The following is a 17,749-nucleotide window of genomic DNA, read 5'->3' on the forward strand; positions in this document are numbered from 1 at the left end:
AGCAAGCACGCACAATACAAGACACCAGCGTTGGCCGAAGCCCTGTCTGTGAGATGGCAAATCTGAACTCCCTTTACTGAGTTGCCTTGTATGTCTATTTATACAACTCTATCTATATAGTCCTAGTACAGCTCACATGCTATAATAGTAACTAGATAACACTGACAGGGCTGACTCTGCGCTAGTCACTGCATGTTCCTACAGTGCTGCAGGTGAGCCTTGCGGCGCCTACACCTGCAGTGCTACAGTATCACAGCAGGGGGCAGTTCGGCGCTGCCTTCCCTTGCTGTGTTCACACAAGGTGGCACTAGATTGGCTAACAGTCTTCCTATTTGCTGCCAATGTACTTCACATCGGTGTTCTTTTCAATGTCCTTAATTTCAAGGACGTTGAAATTTCTTCTCCCTATATCACAACAAATGAATTGACGATAGAAAGCAACACTAACGATTATTGGGGTCCTTCATTACTATCTGCTTGTGATATCCATTACTACCATACCGTGGACAGATGACGCCAGGTCAGCTCAATGATGCATATGCCATCTTCCTCATAGAAAGGTCAGGTTGGCCCTGGAGTCCTCGACACATGTTGTTTTGTCAAGTTGCTTGATGATGATGGCTGAGATAATTACAGCCTTATCAATACAACCAACCACCAAGTCACCGATGGATGGTGGTGCTGAAGTAGAGCAGAGCAGAGCCTGCAGCCCAGCACACAAACCCTACCTATAATACTACTACAACAAAGAGAGGATCCCGGTCCTTTGGTCCTCCGACCACTGCAAACACATCTGGCGATCACAAGAAACCCCACTGATCTGAAGTGCATACTCTCTCTCTCTCTCTCTCTCAAATAAGGAGTCGTTTCATTTCATAACGAGTACTTTATTATATTCGTATGCGCTCCAACTTTCAACCAACCGTTAGCAGTATGAAACTGCACGAGTTGCACCATCTGCCTCAACGGTAAACAACAAGCAGAGAATCAATATTTTAGCAATCACTGTGTCTTGTGGTACATGAGAACTATTAAACTTTTCAACAGAATACAAAAGTCGTTTCACTTGATTACTGCAAAAACTTATTACTGCCCGCAGACTACACCACCCTAATAGCCGTCTGTTTGGGTCGCCTAGACTATTTGTTAGTCTAACTAAAGTTTAGCCTAACTAAAGTTTAGTCGTGGGCTGAACTAAAATTTAGTTTCCTCGGTTTGGATGGTCTAGGAGTAAACTTGAGCTCACCTAGTATATACTTTAGTCATCAGGTGACTTCTAGTTCTCATAAAAGAAATATTTGCTGGGCAAATCTTAGCATCCTTTCGAAAAGAAACATGTACATAAAATTTCTTGATGTTTGACCCTGCGCAAGCCGTCTATTAAAGTGGGTGCAGTTATACTAGTATATTAATTCAGCCAAATGACCGAAGCGCTCTGTTTCAGGCTTCCACACTGGAGCGGTCAATGTGTACTGTGTACATAAGCTAAGCCTGTTCGCTTGCTCGTAAACGATCGTAAATTTCTAGCCGGGAACGGTGTTTTTCTCTCACACCACAGTAAATAATCCACGATACGATACGGCCTCCCGAACAGGCTGTAGATGGTAAGGCGGCATCAACTCCTTGACATATATGCATGGCCAGGTTTAGTTAATTGGCAGCCACTTGAAGGGTTGAACTTCCTTGCTTCCGGCCTTGGATGAACTGTTATGTCTCTACTACTGCTTATGCGTCCAGCCATACTTAGCCTTCAGGATGAGCAGCTCAAGCACAAAACGTAGCAATGTCCAATGTGTCAGACAACCCTTTTCAACACCATACACAGTCTCCTTCGATGCTTTTGTCACCCTTTCCAAATTTTCCAGACCTTTCGGGCAATTTAGTAAAATCTCTGGTCCAAGGGCTCGAATCATGTCCTCGAAATCATCTTCATCCCCGACACGTGCTCCACCATCATTATTGGCACCACCTTTGTCATTACCATCCCAACCACCAGCATCACCACCTTGTTCATTGTCAAACTCGAAATCCATTCGTGCATCAAGCTCTGCTGAATATTGGGACAGGGATTCTATGGTTTCGTCGTCGTATTCCTCCTCATCCTCATCATTAACAATAACCGTTTCACCATGATGAATCCACACTGTGTAGTCCTCAACAAATCCTTGCATAATCAAATGTGATATGATGATAGTCACATCTGTCCATGCCATACGGTTCTTGCAATCTTTACAGGGGCAAATAATTGTATCCTTATTCTCTTTCAATGTCGTTGCATGCTTCTTTGCGGCTTTAATAAATTTATCCACCTCTTCACGGAAACCTGCCTTGAACCTTACACTACCGGACTCAGTGAATTTGCCGAGTGCCAGGGGCACTCGGCAAAGCCCAATTTGCACTCGGCAAAGGCTTTGCCGAGTGCTGCACTCGGCAAAGAGCACTCGGCAAAAAAAGAGTCGGCAAAGACGTCTTTGCCGAGTGTCTTTTGTCGGGCACTCGGCAAAACCTTTGCCGAGTGCCGACACTCGGCAAAGTTGGAACCGAAAAAAAACCCGAAAAAAATGGGAATTTTTACCCAAAAAAATGAAATTTTTTTTTTAATTGGTGGAGGCCCCCACCGGTCAGCGCCCATCTCTCCGGCTTTTTTCGCGTAAATTTCACGGCTACACGGCCGACGGGATTCGAACCCAAGACCTCCCGCTGCGCACAAACCTCCTCTACCACTACACCACACTGTCACTTGTGTCTAGATTCCGTTTTAGTTCCCAATATATTATACTAAACCGAGTGTAAATTACTTATTTGAGGCTCTAAATGAATTCAAATCAAAAAGTGGTCAACTACAAAGTTTCATAACTTTTTGAGATCTACAATTTTCATTTAGTAAGTTTTTCCATCCGAGGTCGTTTGAAAAATTTGAATTTTAAATTTGAGAGATTCAAACGTAGTTTTGCATGATAAGATGATTTCAAATCAAAAAGTTGTCAACTACATAGTTTCATAACTTTTGGAGATCTACAATTTTCATTTAGGAAGTTTTTTCATCCGAGGTCGTTTGAAAAATTCAAATTTTAAAATTTTCAAATCCAAACGTCGTTTTTGCATGAAAAATGATTTCAAATCAAAATGTTGCCAACTACAAAATTTCATAACTTCTCAAGATCTACAAAGTTTATTTTGGTCATTTGTTCATCCGACATAGTGGTAGTAACATTGTTCACAAATCATATATATCTCTCTTCTATTTTCATGAAATTAATATGAGAGATGTATATTTTATGAACAACGTTATTGTCGCTTTGTCAAATGAAGAAATGACCAAAATAAACTTTGTAGATCTTGAGAAGTTATACAACTTTGTAGTTGAAAAGTTTTTCATTTGAATTCATTTAGGGCCTCAAAAATTGATTCGAAAAACTGATTTGCCGAGGGCCAAAAAAATGCACACGGCAAAATACCTCTTTGCCGAGTGCCAAAATATAGGCACTCGGCAAAATACGGCTTTGCCGAGTGCTAGAAAAAAGGCACTCGGCAAACTGAGAGTAAATTGCTTGTTTGAGGCCCTAACTGAATTCAAATCAAAAAGTGGTCAAATACAAAGTTTCATAACTTTTTGAGATCTACAATTTTCATTTAGTAAGTTTTTCCATCCGAGGTCGTTTGAAAATTTTGAATTTTAAATTTGAGAGATTCAAACATAGTTTTGCATGATAAGATGATTTCAAATCAAAAAGTTGTCAACTACATAGTTTCATAACTTTTGGAGATCTACAATTTTCATTTAGGAAGTTTTTTCATCCGAGGTCGTTTGAAAAATTCAAATTTTAAAATTTTCAAATTCAAACGTCGTTTTTGCATGACAAGATGATTTCAAATCAAAATGTTGCCAACTACAAAATTTCATAACTTATCAAGATCTACAAAGTTTATTTTGGTCATTTGTTCATCCGACGTAGTGGTAGTAACATTGTTCACAAAATCTTATATATGTATCTTCTACTTTCATGAAATTAATATGAGAGATATGAGATATGTAGATTTTATGAACAACGTTATTGTCGCTTTGTCAAATGAAGAAATGACCAAAATAAACTTTGTAGATCTTGAGAAGTTATACAACTTTGTAGTTGAAAAGTTTTTCATTTGAATTCATTTAGGGCCTCAAAAATTGCTTCGAAAAAATGATTTGCCGAGGGCAAAAAAAATGCACACGGCAAAAAGCTTCTTTGCCGAGTGCCAGAAAAAAACACTCGGCAAAGACGTATTTTGCCGTGTGTTTTTGTTTGCCGAGTGTATTTTATTTGGCACTCGGCAAACACGGTATTTGCCGAGTGTCCGATAAAATACACTCGGCAAAGCCTCGACACTCGGCAAATCGCCGGTTTCCGGTAGTGTTAACGAACCATACATCCAAGAGTTCCTGTACTCCATCTTTTACAACAACAACAAAACAAACATTAAATGACTACTTATTCAGATATATATAAAAATGAATCAAATTAATAATTACTTGAGAATAATTGTATATACTTCAGATATATATGAATATAAATCTAATATAATTACATGAAGCATACAAACACACCATGGTAGAGCAAATTAATTAATGACCCATTTATCCATAAATAATTAAAATACATATTTATTGATTACAATAAACAATTTCAAAGACAATAATTAGCAACAATTATACTTTACCTAATATCTTTCATACAAACCCTAGTCCAATTTCATCAAACATAAATTTACAAAAACAAAATTAATAAAAAACCAAACCCTAGATCTAGATCCACATGCACATGAAACATCCATAAAACTAACTAATTGTTCACTAAAATCAAAAAACATGGACCAAATAAGGGTATGATCTTGTTCCCCTCCCTAATTTACCACTAGTACATTTAAAACTTGGGTCTAATTTGCTTCCTAAGTAGCTCAAGCACCATAGAAGAGAGAAAAACAAAACTCTAATTACTCACTAACCAACCATTAAAACTTCAAAAAAAGTGTGGAATAGCATTTTCTTACCTTCTACAACCTCTCCACCAAAGGATTTGAGATCAAAACCTTTCCCTTAGTAGAGCAATTTTTGGGAGGTACCCAAGACCTCCCCACCTTTCTTTCACGTGTTGGAGTGAGTGACCCGAGGAGGAAGAAGGTGCTGCTGCTGTTTTATATGTGGGTCATTTATATGGGCGGCTGGTGATTGAGCCGCCCCTACAAATCGAAGCTATTTATATGGGGGCATTTGTAGGGGCAGCTCAATCACCAGCCGCCCCTATAAATAGCAACGCTGGGGGCGGCTGGTGAGTAAGCCGTCCCTACAAATTAGACCCATTTGTAGGGGCGGCTCGTATCACCAGCCGTCCCTGCTGTTCCATTTGTAGGGGCGGCTGGTGTCTGGGTACCCGAGCACGGCACTGTAGGGGTGGCTCCATCACCGGCCGCCCCTATAAAAAATTCGACCCGTTGCTAAAAATCATTTTTTACGTAATGTAAATCAAATTATCTTATTTTAAAATGATGTAAATTTTAGGGTGTTACACCCATCAGATCAGTGGATCCAAGCAGCAGCGTGTTCTGCGTGTACACAGATTGTTCTGACCTGCAAGGAGGAAACGTCAGGAGATTAGTGCGAATATATATGCATTCTGGCCATTCGTTGATCTCCACCGGTACGATCTGCCAACTGCTTGTGCTGAACAAGACTTGATCTGTTTCCACTTTTTGTTCAGTCTGCGTTCATTATGCTCCTCCAGTTAATTCCATTCGTTTGCCTTCACCTCAGTATATTGCCATTCTTTCATGCTGGTGGACCATGTTATCGACTCATGGCACATTGCAAATATTAAGGCTTGTTGGGTGACGCTATGGATTATGGACTCATGGCGCAGTGCGAAAATTTATGTTGCTATCTGCTACTGAAGATTTATGTCTTGTACGGAGTATTATGGATTGGAACTTGCTTGTCCTCTGTAATTTCAGCTGGCTTACGATAGTGTATGCCGTAACCTTGCATATTAAATTCATGATGAAAGAGTCCGATGGCCGGCCGCGTGGTTGGTTGGATTTCGAGGAAGCCAGGACCTGTGACTCGAAGGAGAGAGTCTCAGACCCATACGAGATTGAGAAGAAGATAAGACTGTCACTGCATGACCCACGCTTCTATATGAGTAGATGGGGATGGAGGGCCTGTATCTGGACGGTCTCCGGTTATCACTAAACGGAGAGGTCCAAGATGGCAAATGCATATGAATTATTCTTCATATCCCAGTCATCAAATAAAAGCCATCATAAGCTATTCGTAATTTCAGAGTTGATATAAAGGTCGCATTGGACCAGCCACCGATCATTTTTTTAGATATAAAGGGCCGATCATAAGCTATTCGTAATTTCAGAGTTGATTGCAACCATCTGTTGTATGGTTTCCAGTTATACAAAAGTTCCATGTTGTCCCCGTCTCTGTTCCCTTCTGGTGTGGTTGCTTCATCTATTGATATTTATAGGGATTTTTGTCCCCAGGACACTCAGAAAGAGTGGATTTGCGCACAGCGCATTGTACTCAATGAATTAGTCACAAACACGTTGCGAAAACATTAGTTTTGTCCATGACACACCATGCCCAGTCAAAGGACCATATTGCCCTTAACACTCTCTTCCCTTCGACTCATTTCCACATTGGACCATGTTTGTGGCTAAAACCGGCAATGATATCACTGTCAGTTTGAGCCATGAACCGGCAATGATATTGGGTCATCACTGCGGTTTTTGGCTAAAAGCACCAGTGATACTATCACTACCGGTTCATGGCTTGATTCGGCAGTGATATGAACTTAGTAACTTTCTCATATGATGTCTGATGAAGACTATACCAAAGTTGTAGCAATCGACAAGATCTATAACTTTTTAGTACAAACTTTTTTGATTTGAGATCATTTGAATGTCTAAATATACACCACAAGATTTTATAGAGTTAATATCAAAGGAGTCCATATGCTCTATAGTCACAAGTGAGTGTGTAGTGGTAGTTAAGGATTTCGGATGAAGAAACGACCAAAACAAAAGTTGTAGACCTTGAAAAGTTATGCAACTTTGTAGATCAAAACTTTTTTATTTAAAGTCGTTATGATGTCTCTCTATTTGGTTTGCAAGATTTCATAGAAGTTAATACCAAAACAATCCATATGTTCTATAGTCACAAGTGGGTGTGTAGTTGTAGTTAAGGATATCGGATGGAGAAGCGACCAAAACAAAAGTTGTAGATCTCGAAGAGCTATGCAACTTTGTAGTTGACAACGTTTTCATTTGAAATCATCTATTCAACAGAAATTATGTTTAATTTCTCAAATTCAAAATTGGAAATTTTTAAATGGCCTCGGATGGAGAAAATCCCAAAACAAAAGTTGTAGATCTTGAAAAGTTGTGCACCTTTGTAGTTGACAACTTTTTCATTAGAAATCATCTGTCCAAGGAAAATTACGGTTGAATTTCCTCACATCTGAAATTGAAATTCTTTAAATGACCTCGAATGGAGAAATGACCAAAACCAAAGTTGTAGAACTCGGAAAGTTATAAAACTTTGTAGTTGACAATTTTTCATTTGAATTCATTTCATATCCCAAATACTCATTTCAAAACCATATGACATAAAATGGAGAGGACGAATATCCCAAAATAACACAAACATCTTATGGTCTCAAAAAACACAAACATCTTACAGGTGGAGTGGTTAGGGGAAAAATACAAGAAGCCAGAGGTTGGGATTTCGAGCGCTAGAAGTTGAAGATGGACAAATTGCATTAGCCAGCGACGGAGCTAGAAACTTCTAGAGTCTCTCTTTGGTACAAACAAAAAAAAATCTCATTGCACTTCGCTGATGGGCCTGGGTGGCCCCTTGTGTTGCTGGGCGGTGGCATCTGTATTACTGCTCAGCGGCAAAGGAGAGATCTAGTGTGCCTGGTCGAAGCCAACAACACGATTGTTGGCCACCAGAGGGGGAAAAGGAGATTAGGGACGGAGAAATAAAACACATGCAAAGGGAATGGAGAGTGGGCCCGTGGGCTAGCTAGTCATTTTATTTGCTTGGGTGTGCTGGAGACACAAAACACAAAATCATGGTGTGCTACAAACTTCCTTTTATTGTGGACAAAAATCCCTATATATAAACATTCTCCTCTACCTTGTAGTTGTGTGTGTGTGTGTGTGTTTATATTTGAAGCTGTTCAGAGTAAAACAAAAAAATCCTCTGCCACTACCAGCTCAGTTAACTAGGTGGCCATGCCCAACAATAAATAAAGTCGCCTTCATTCACAAACTAAAGCAGCCCCAGCGTAGCCACCACAGGCACACCTCACGTCTCCTAGCTCACGCCTCCATTGCTGGCTAGCCGCAATCCTCACTATCAGGCCCTCAGCCCTTCAGACACCACCTACTCCCACCTCCGCCAGCGTCCGTCAAGCAGAGCAGTAGCCCACACCACGCCGAGCCAGAGGCCAGATCCAGGCATCTCCAACCGTGCAACTGCTAGGCAAACCACGCCGGCACTTGGTCAAACTGTTACGTACTTCCAGTTCCAGCCATCACTCAACAGGTTTGTTTCCTTGACGCCAGAACTGAAGGACACACAAAGCATTAATTCTCTTTTCCCCGCTGCAAATCAAGGTGCATATTCCTAGTCTTTCCCGGCCGTCTCTATTTTTATTTCCATCCGCTTTCTTTCTTTCTTTCTTTCTAGTTTTTGTTGGAGATATTATACTCTTCTTCCACTCACAAATATACTCACACAAGGGTGGCGGCTTGAGATTGGTGTAGCTGCTTTCGATTTTTAGGTGCCCAAGTATATAATATTTCAACATCATCCATAGATCAAACTTCATCATATTCTCGTCTGCTAGCTACTCATTAATTTGTTAACTCCGTTATCGTTTTAGCATGCTACTATGCGCCAGATCTGGTACCAAAAGTACTCAGATATCATTTAAATGTGATTATCCTAGTACCTATCTACTGTTGCAGTGTTCCCTTTTGAATAATAGTGCCATGGTTATAGGGGCCTCGGTACTTTTACCATCAAGATTACCTTTCCTTTAAAACGAAACATGTAATTTTTTATCTAATTTCGATTTTGTAGATACCGAAGCAGCAAAAATGGCGGTGGTACTGGATGCTTTAGCATCCTACCTCCAAGACATGTTGTTGGAGATGGCTAAAGAAGAGGTGCATCTGCTCTTAGGTGTTCCCGATGAGATAAAAAAGATGGGGATGAAGCTTGGGGACCTTAAGAGGTTCCTCGCCGATGCTGACAAGAGGGACATCAGCGACCAGAGTGTGAAATCATGGGTGAGAGAGCTTAGGAATGCCATGTATGATGCTACCAACATCCTTGATTTGTGCCAGCTCAAGGCGATGGAACAGGGTCGAAGCTGTGATATGGGCTGCTTCAATCCCTTGCTCTTTTGTATGAGGAATCCTCTCCATGCTCATGACATCGGTAATTGCATAAAAAGTCTTAATGAGAGGCTAGATGACATTGAGAAGCGTAGCAAAACCTTCAACTTCATTAACCTTGCATCTTATGAGGACAACACAAAAAAGGTAGAATCCTCGCTTCGCGCTAGGCGTGAGACAACAGGGGGGGATGAGTTAGGTGTGGTTGGTGAGAAGATTGAGGAGGACACAAGAAATCTTGTGGATTTGCTCACGAAGAAGGACAAAAATGTACATGAACACAAAAATGTTATGGTTTATGCTATTGTGGGAGTAGGAGGGATTGGCAAAACCACCCTTGCCAAGAAGATCTTTAATCATGACTCCATCAAACAAGAGTTTCAAAAGAGAATATGGTTGAGTGTCAATCAAGAATTTAGCGATGTTGATCTATTAGAGAGAGCAATCACTGGAGCAGAAGGAAACCATCAAGCACCAAGAAACACAAAGGACACACTAGAGCAAAGCCTTAAGGAAGCCGTGGAGGGGTGCAAGACCTTATTGGTGATGGATGATGTTTGGGACCACCATGCATGGGAGATGGTGCTCGAGCCTCCATTAATAAACTCACTTGCTCGTGGAAGTCGTGTTCTCGTAACAACGAGACATGACACGGTCGCTCGAGGCATGATAGCAGAGGTGCCCTACCACCATGTCGACAAACTAGAAGAAGAAGATGCCTGGTCTTTGCTCAAGAAGCAGGTTTGTATAAGTTAATTTAAGGATTTAATATGTTATGTATTCATGTGTGCACATTTGCTTCACAATCTATCTAGCTTTATTTTGTTACACATTCATGCATGCACATTTGCTACGCTATCTATTCAGATGTCGGTAATCTTGCGCATTTTCTTCACATTTGCTTTACTATGTATTTATAAAATTGTGTCTTGAGAGGAATCATTTCATTCATCAACCTAAACCTATAAAATGATGTGGCACTCTTAGAAACCACAGAAAGAAAATCGACACTGAAGATGCCCTTATGCGCATGGTTGTACAAAATAGTTATTTGTTTTAGCATTAATATTAGAATCTAGCCTCGGTAAACCACTTTCAAAACACTACTACACAAACATTATCACCGCTTGCTTGAAAACCACCATCACTACCGGTTTTGTGATTCGGCGGTGATGCTCACCTTCATCACCGCTACATTGAAACCGATATTGAAAGTTGAATAAAAATAATTAAAAAATATACGTGTCATGTGTGCCTGCAGTCGTCCATGATGGTCTAGCTAGCTGCCCCTAGCGGCCAGGATTGTGACATTGAGGTCCATCTCTATGATGGACGGCGTTCGCCATGCTGCTGAGGGCCATGGGTGGTGTCTGCCCCCGCGCCGATGGCAGATCCGATCTTCGGGCCACGGTGCTACAATGGGATAGAGAGGGGGCCCGGAGGGAGTGCTGGTGAGGGAGAGAGGGGGCGGAAGGAAGTGCTCGAGTAAGGGAGAGAGAGGTGGTCATTAGGTGGGGTGTCGGTGAGGGAGGGAGAATGGGCTAGGGTTTCTGACCGGCTATATACTCAAAACCGCTTTTCACTGCCAGAAATGGTGGTGAAAGCCATTTTTATCAACGGTTCAATTACCGGAGGTGATATATTTTTACCGATGTTTCTAATAGAATCAAAATAGTGTTGGCGAAATCCATTTCTATAGTAGTGAAATGTCATTAAAGAATCATGAACACAGAGCATGATAAAGAATAGGCGAAATAAAAAGCCTAAAAGGAATAAGCGTAAACTACAAACAATAATAAAGTTAGTAACATGTAGTAATATTTTTTAAAAAAAATTCTTACATTACACAAATGACTGTAGGTGCTTGTGAAGTTTCGTAAGAGATTATTACATTGTTACTAATACTTGTGGTCGCAACTCTATAGATTTTTTTGAGAGCCTCAACTCTTTAGATGGTCATGAGATTAAGATTTCTAAACTTTTACTCTACTGTATCCTTTCGTTGCAAAGGGAGTCTGGTGCTTAGGTTTAATATCTCCAAGACCAAGTCCCATCCTCCACGGTCTGATAAAGAATCAGCAATTTATAGCCTGTACTATTAAAGCCAATCAGGACTGGACATTACTGTTTAATGATGGGAATGTTAGGCTTTCTCTTGTTGCCTAATTTATTTTGTTCTAAATTTTCAGAAGTCCTATTATTAGGTGATAGGAGTGTTACTTTTTAAATATCTCATCGAGTTAGACATTAAAATAACATATAACATATGTAACTTTTATCCTTTTCTCTAACAACCTTTTCAAACTAATATAATTTTACTAGATCCTGTAAACATGTTAAAATAAAATCAATGATTTAAAATTCTATTCTGAACATGGCGTAAAAAGTTAGGAAAAGTACTCACGGGGCCTTTGGCATATATCCTGATTGACAGGTTTTACCATAGACACTTGAGTAATTGTCCATGTAACTTGCCTCACTTGTCTCATCTCTAGAATGGTTAAAAAGCTAAGGATACATGGGATATCACATTAGGCTTACCTGCATCCAAGAGAGTATGAATAAGGGAGAAAAACGTAGCTTCTTCAGGTCAAGATGTGCAGACTTTAATAACCTTTCCAGTTGGATCCTAATAATTGACTTCCCTCCATTCGTTTTTCTACCAGGGGTGTTTGGTCCTTTTATGAATAATCTCATGATAAGTTGCAACAAAATTGAACATATAGTGTCAAATTGCAATAAAAAAATAAACCAAATGTCACAAAGGGACGAATTTATTTTCTAGGATCATATACCCAATCTTTGGGTTTCAAACGAGGACTAGCTTCATGTAGGCTTGTATTGGGACCGATTAGTTAATTACTGAACCATCAGCAGGGACCGATGTTCGTTAAAATAAATCCTCTGGTTCCTTCTTTCACCTTCAACCTGGCCGATAGCAGGACCAATTTCTGACAACATCGTGGCTGTATAGTTTGAATCCTCCATGATCCATGCTATACATTTCGGTTATTAACATAAAGTTGGGTTAATATATCGACCAATCAAACATACATACATAAGGATATTTTTAGTTAATAGATCATCAAGTGCTAAACTGTTACTTAACAAACCACATATAAATGACACTGATAATTTATTTTAAATTACATTACTATGGCATGACAAAAAAGTTTATAAGTTTTTATTTCAAATAATTTTATAAAATTTGACTCAAATACTATGTCATATCGACACTGGTAATTTAATTTTGATTATTCTATATTTTTATAAAAATAATACTTCTACTACATATACAATTTTCGAATGTAGCAAGTTCAAAATCTTAGGCCCTGTTTGGATGCAGATGTATTTTTGGAGTTTTAGAAAAAATACCATGCTTTTATGAAATACTTTGATTTTATTAGAGTTGTATGAAGTGTTTTGATGCAACAAATTTTATGGTTTTGAAAACCAGAGTTTTGCTAAATTTGTAGTCTCTTTAGAGTTTTATAAACTCATATCTAGACCTCTTTGTTGCTAAATCATGGTTTACCACATCTATAGGTTCTAAAATCGTTGTTTCTTAATACTACGTCTCTTAATACTACAACATCCAAACATGGCCTTAAGTGCCGTAGTGCAGGCTGACATGATAGTTCATACCATTATTAATAGGCAAGTGGGTAGCATAGGACCTAGCACTACCGCAAACACAGGCCATCGTTGTCGGACCATCATTGCTGGTTGCTTTGGAACCGGTAGTGATAGTACAACTGACAGTGATAGATAAACTTTCACGAACGAATCGAACTTTCACGAACGAATCGTGGCTACAAGTGATAGTGACAGGCAGTGTACTATCACTGCTGGTTATAGCCACGAACATGCAGTGAAGGACCACCCGTCGTGGCCGGTTTGTGGCTACAACCAGCAGTGATAGGCTATTTTACGAAAAAGTAATAACTTTTTCATATGATGTTTGATAAGATAAGCTTTATACGTTCAAAAAGATTTAAAACTTTATAATTAACAACTTTTTAATTTAAGATGGTTTACATATTAAAATATTCTATGTATGTTCACCAATGAGATTTGAGATGGTTAATGATGTCGAATGGAGACAAAGTCAATAGTAGAGTTAGTAGTCGATGAGATCGATCTTCAGCTTTGCAGCTAACAACCTTTTCATTTGAGATCATTTAGAGTACCAAATATACAATATAAGATTCAAAATTGTGTAGTTAAAAGAATAGCATCAGTTGTATAGTCACAAGTGTTGTATAGCTCTGCTGGTATAGATGCTCAGGAGAATGTTGAGATCTTGAGTTTAAATACTGTCATTGTCGGTTACTAGCAGTGAAGATGTAGTAATCTGATGTACATTTTGTGCTTTTTTATCACTTATCACTGTCAATGCTTGGCAGTGAGAAGTAGTCTGGCGTACTGTACAACCTTTTTTAATAAAATAAGAAAAAATACATAAATAAAATATACGATAAATACTGGAGTGACTATAAACATCAGGTAGACGAGAGTTGGTAATGATAGTGACTGATGAGAACACTATTCTTGTACACAGTCACAGACGCCACCTAATTGCACCGTAGTGATATACATATACGATTATTTTTCCATCCATTTTAGTGGACTGGTACATCGGTCATACGCTTAGAACGTCGCATGTGAATTTTGCCTCTGCACACAGTATCGTTTTTTAGCACTTGATTTTGCATCCGATTATGACCAAGTGTATTTATATCTACATATTCCATTCAATTAACAAGCTTAAGTTGCTTTGCAGGTGGTTGGAAATGAAAACAATGATGAACCAAAGGTTGATGCATTGAAGGACATTGGAACGTCGATTATAGCAAAATGTGATGGTTTGCCTCTCGCAGTCAAAGTAATAGGAGGCCTTCTCCGCCAGAAAAACATAAGGCGAAGCGACTGGAAAAATGTCCTAAATGATTCTACATGGTCAGTATCTCAAATGCCTGAAGAGCTAAACTATGCAGTATACCTTAGCTATCAAGATTTGCACCCAAAGTTGCAGTCTTGCTTTCTGCACTACGCCCTCCTCCCCAAGAGCGTATTGTTCGGGTATGACCGTATTGTTGCCATGTGGATTGGGGAAGGATTTGTTCATGGAAACTCACGTGATATAGAAGTATTAGGAAAAGAGTACTATGACCAGCTAATAGCTAGGAACCTTCTAGAGCCAGATCCAAGGTATGTGGACAATGCAGTTTGCAATATGCATGATGTTGTTCGCTCATTCGCTCAGTATTTGACTAGAGATGAAGCATTGATAGCTCACAAAACTGAGACTGGCCATACCAATAACATTAACCCACAAAATGTTATTCGGTTATCACTAAAATCCAAAGAATCAGAGTCAAATGAGCTAGAGTGGAGTTCTCTACAAGCACATATATCACTGCGAACACTTATTTTAGTTGGGGAAACAAAGATCAACCCAGGTGATTCACTGTCATCTTTTCCTTGTTTGCGGACCCTACATATAGAAGATGGAAATTTTGATGCATTGTCTGAATCTTTGGTCCAACTCAAACACTTGAGGTATTTGTGTCTAGTTGGCACTGACACATCTAGGCTGCCAGAAAAAATAGCCAAGATGAAATTCTTACAGTGCATTGACCTTTCTCGTTGTAAAAGTTTGATGAAGCTTCCTGTTGGCATTGGAAAGTTACAGCAGCTGACGTATCTAAGCCTTGGTGCCTCAGGTATAAAAAATATACCCAGGGGTTTCGGCGGCCTAACTAATTTGAGGAAATTATGGGGGTTTCCAGCCCATGTGGAGGGTGATTGGTGTAGTTTGGAAGAATTAGGACCTCTTAACCAGCTCATGCGTCTTCGTATACATGGCCTGGAGAATGTATCTTCTTCCTCATTTGCTATAAAAGCCAGGCTTGGTGAAAAGGTGCACCTCAGCCATCTGTGCTTACAGTGCACTAGTGGACGTAATCGGTGGGTGAAACAGGAAGAGCACCGGTTGGTGAAACAGGAAGAGCAGCAACAAATCGAGAAGGTGTTTGATGAGCTCTGCCCTCCGCCTTGCTTAGAAAATCTTGAAATCAATGGGTACTTTGGTCAACGACTTCCAAAGTGGATGACGTCGACACCAATTGTGCCCCTTGGATGCTTGAGGATTCTATTCATGGAAGACTTGCCTTATTGCACGGAGCTACCCGACAGCCTGTGCCAGCTCCCCAGCTTGGAGTTCCTACAGATTATAAGTGCCCCAGCCATCAAGCATGTTGGGCCAGAGTTCTTACTACCACACCATCATGAGCACCCAGGCGCTTTGGTAAACTTTGGTTCTGATTTGAAAATTCAGGTGGATGGATGTCCTAGCCTGGAGAGGATCAGTAACCTACCAAATTTGCAGAACCTCGTGATCATAGAGTGCCCAGAGTTGCAGGTACTAGAGGGTTTGCCTGCACTTCATAGACTCACACTGGAGGACTACGACATGAAAACACTCCCTGGATACTTGAAGGACGTAAACCCAAGGGATTTACTTCTAGACTGTGATGTCTCACTGCTCGCTTCCATAGCTAAAGGAAAATCTAGGCCTGAGTGGGACAAGTGCAGTCATATCAAGCAGGTTAGGGCATATGCAAATGATGACGACAACAACATTCGAAGGAAGTGGTACGTGAAGTACACGAGAGATTCTTTCAGCTTGAAGACAAACATCAGCCTCTCTGCCGACGCTTCATGTAAATTAACACAACACTGCTGCTTTATATGTTGCATATACTGAGCACCTTTCTTGCTATTGGAATATCTGGTTACTTGACTAGACGGTCCGTTTCAGGGGATGAAACAGAGGAGGTGTTATTGGACAAAGTGGCGCAAGTTTGGAGGGAATTCATCGTGGAACAACAGAGGGAGTAACAATAAAGTATGCATGCTACTCCAAGACTATTATTATTACTACATACGTCTCGATTATAGAATGCATAAAAGACCTCGCCTGCAGGTGGAGTGCCGCATGGACAAAAAGCAGCCTTGGAGGCTGGAGCTATCATCGCTTCGGCCGAAGAAGAAGCAATGGAGCCGATTACTACGCTGCGGGTCGTCGTGAGGCAGTCAGATGTTGGACACTGCAAATAAATTCATGGTGACTAGAATGCGATATGATGTGAATTAGTTTTTTTATTCGAATCTGTGTTACTGTGGATGCAGGTTACCACCTGAGAATACAGAGCCTTGTACATATAATTAAGTTGTGAGTCGTCATGTTACAAAACAAATGTTATGATACAGCGTATTCCGGCTTGCGGATTCATTGTGAGCCTGAAAATGTACGTAGGTTGCCAACTAAATGTTCATATATATGCTGCCAGTGCCATGAGAATGCAGCTTCCTAACGAGGCTCCTTTTATTTTTCAGATATTTAAATTAGTAGCAATATAAAGGACTGAAAACGGTGATCAGAGGGGGGTGAATGGGAGCCATAAAATTTCTCTCAAAATATTTGGCCGCTGTCCCCAAATCACCGCCAAACGAGCAAACCAAAAGAAGTTCCTAAATCTAAAATATCCATGCCAACCGGTGACGAGAATACTTAGATAAGTTCCTTGAATCGATGGAAAACCAACGCAACAGATGGAACTTAAATCCGAGCACAAACGCGCAGACCACGGATGAAACAAAAAAACAGGGCTGGAAATTCAAACCTTCCAGACTGGAAATTGGGCCGGCACTTTTGACAGGCACCGGACACCACCGAAGGGCACCAGACACTGCCGAGCGGTGCACCGCACGATCAGGAGGCGGTGTACAACGACAGCCGAACAGAACCGAGAGAAAAACCGCACGAACGGAGGGAAAACCAGCGGTGGGTCTGCTCGCCGCCGGCCAGATGCTGCGCTGCCAATCTGAGACAGACAGAGAGCAAGCACCGAAGGAAGTAGACACAGGGAGGAGACCGACGAGAGGATGGCCCCTTTGGGCGAGCACCGGCTCGGGCCTGGTGAGCACGGTGCTGGTGCTCAGTTGCCCGTCTCCCCACACGCAAAAGACGAACAGGAAAAGCAGTGCCTCTGCTAGGCACGAACAGGGAGAAAGAGCGACCAGAAAATCAAAAGAAAAACGACCCAAATCTCCATCATTCGTTCCAAAAATTTACAAAGATGGAATTCAACTTGCTACGAATCTATCCTCAAGAAATCATCGCCTGGGATCGACCCAAACTCTGAGAAATTCAAATTGTAGCCAAGAACGAAAATGGAGATAAACGAACAACGCAACAAAATGAAAATCACAGGCACAAGTGATGAATTCCGGAGGA

General features: G+C 40.6%; 1 protein-coding gene and 1 long non-coding RNA gene across 3 annotated transcripts in view; both read left to right on the forward strand.

Moving 5' to 3' along the window:
- The first annotated feature begins 662 nt into the window (after positions 1 to 662).
- Positions 663 to 16,781, forward strand: LOC136486370 (disease resistance protein RGA2-like). Of its 2 annotated transcripts, XM_066483250.1 has the most exons (5): positions 663 to 825; positions 9,131 to 10,188; positions 14,231 to 16,172; positions 16,271 to 16,357; positions 16,436 to 16,781. In XM_066483250.1, the coding sequence occupies exons 2-4, from the start codon at positions 9,148 to 9,150 to the stop codon at positions 16,348 to 16,350; spliced, it is 3,063 nt and encodes a 1,020-aa protein (XP_066339347.1). In that variant the 5' UTR covers positions 663 to 825; positions 9,131 to 9,147; the 3' UTR covers positions 16,351 to 16,357; positions 16,436 to 16,781. The 2 variants fall into 2 exon arrangements, with proteins under 2 accessions (XP_066339347.1, XP_066339346.1); XM_066483249.1 differs by having other exon boundaries at positions 16,271 to 16,781.
- The window catches only part of LOC136486371 (uncharacterized), a 36,096-nt gene continuing 19,945 nt past the window's right edge, over positions 1,599 to 17,749 (forward strand). Inside the window, exon 1 of the long non-coding RNA XR_010766785.1 lies at positions 1,599 to 1,644. This is a non-coding gene — a long non-coding RNA (uncharacterized lncRNA). The remainder of the gene's footprint in view (positions 1,645 to 17,749) is intronic.

This window comes from Miscanthus floridulus, chromosome 10 (assembly GCF_019320115.1).
Source record: "Miscanthus floridulus cultivar M001 chromosome 10, ASM1932011v1, whole genome shotgun sequence".
Taxonomy (NCBI): domain Eukaryota; kingdom Viridiplantae; phylum Streptophyta; class Magnoliopsida; order Poales; family Poaceae; genus Miscanthus; species Miscanthus floridulus.

Bases quoted from the DNA above. Each gene is read 5' to 3' on its own strand.
- LOC136486370 (XM_066483249.1), top strand. From the start codon at position 9,148: ATGGCGGTGGTACTGGATGCTTTAGCATCCTACCTCCAAGACATGTTG. The intron at 10,189-14,230 runs GTTTGTATAAGT...GTTGCTTTGCAG, and splicing joins GGTCTTTGCTCAAGAAGCAG to GTGGTTGGAAATGAAAACAA. The intron at 16,173-16,270 runs GTAAATTAACAC...GGTCCGTTTCAG, and splicing joins CCTCTCTGCCGACGCTTCAT to GGGATGAAACAGAGGAGGTG.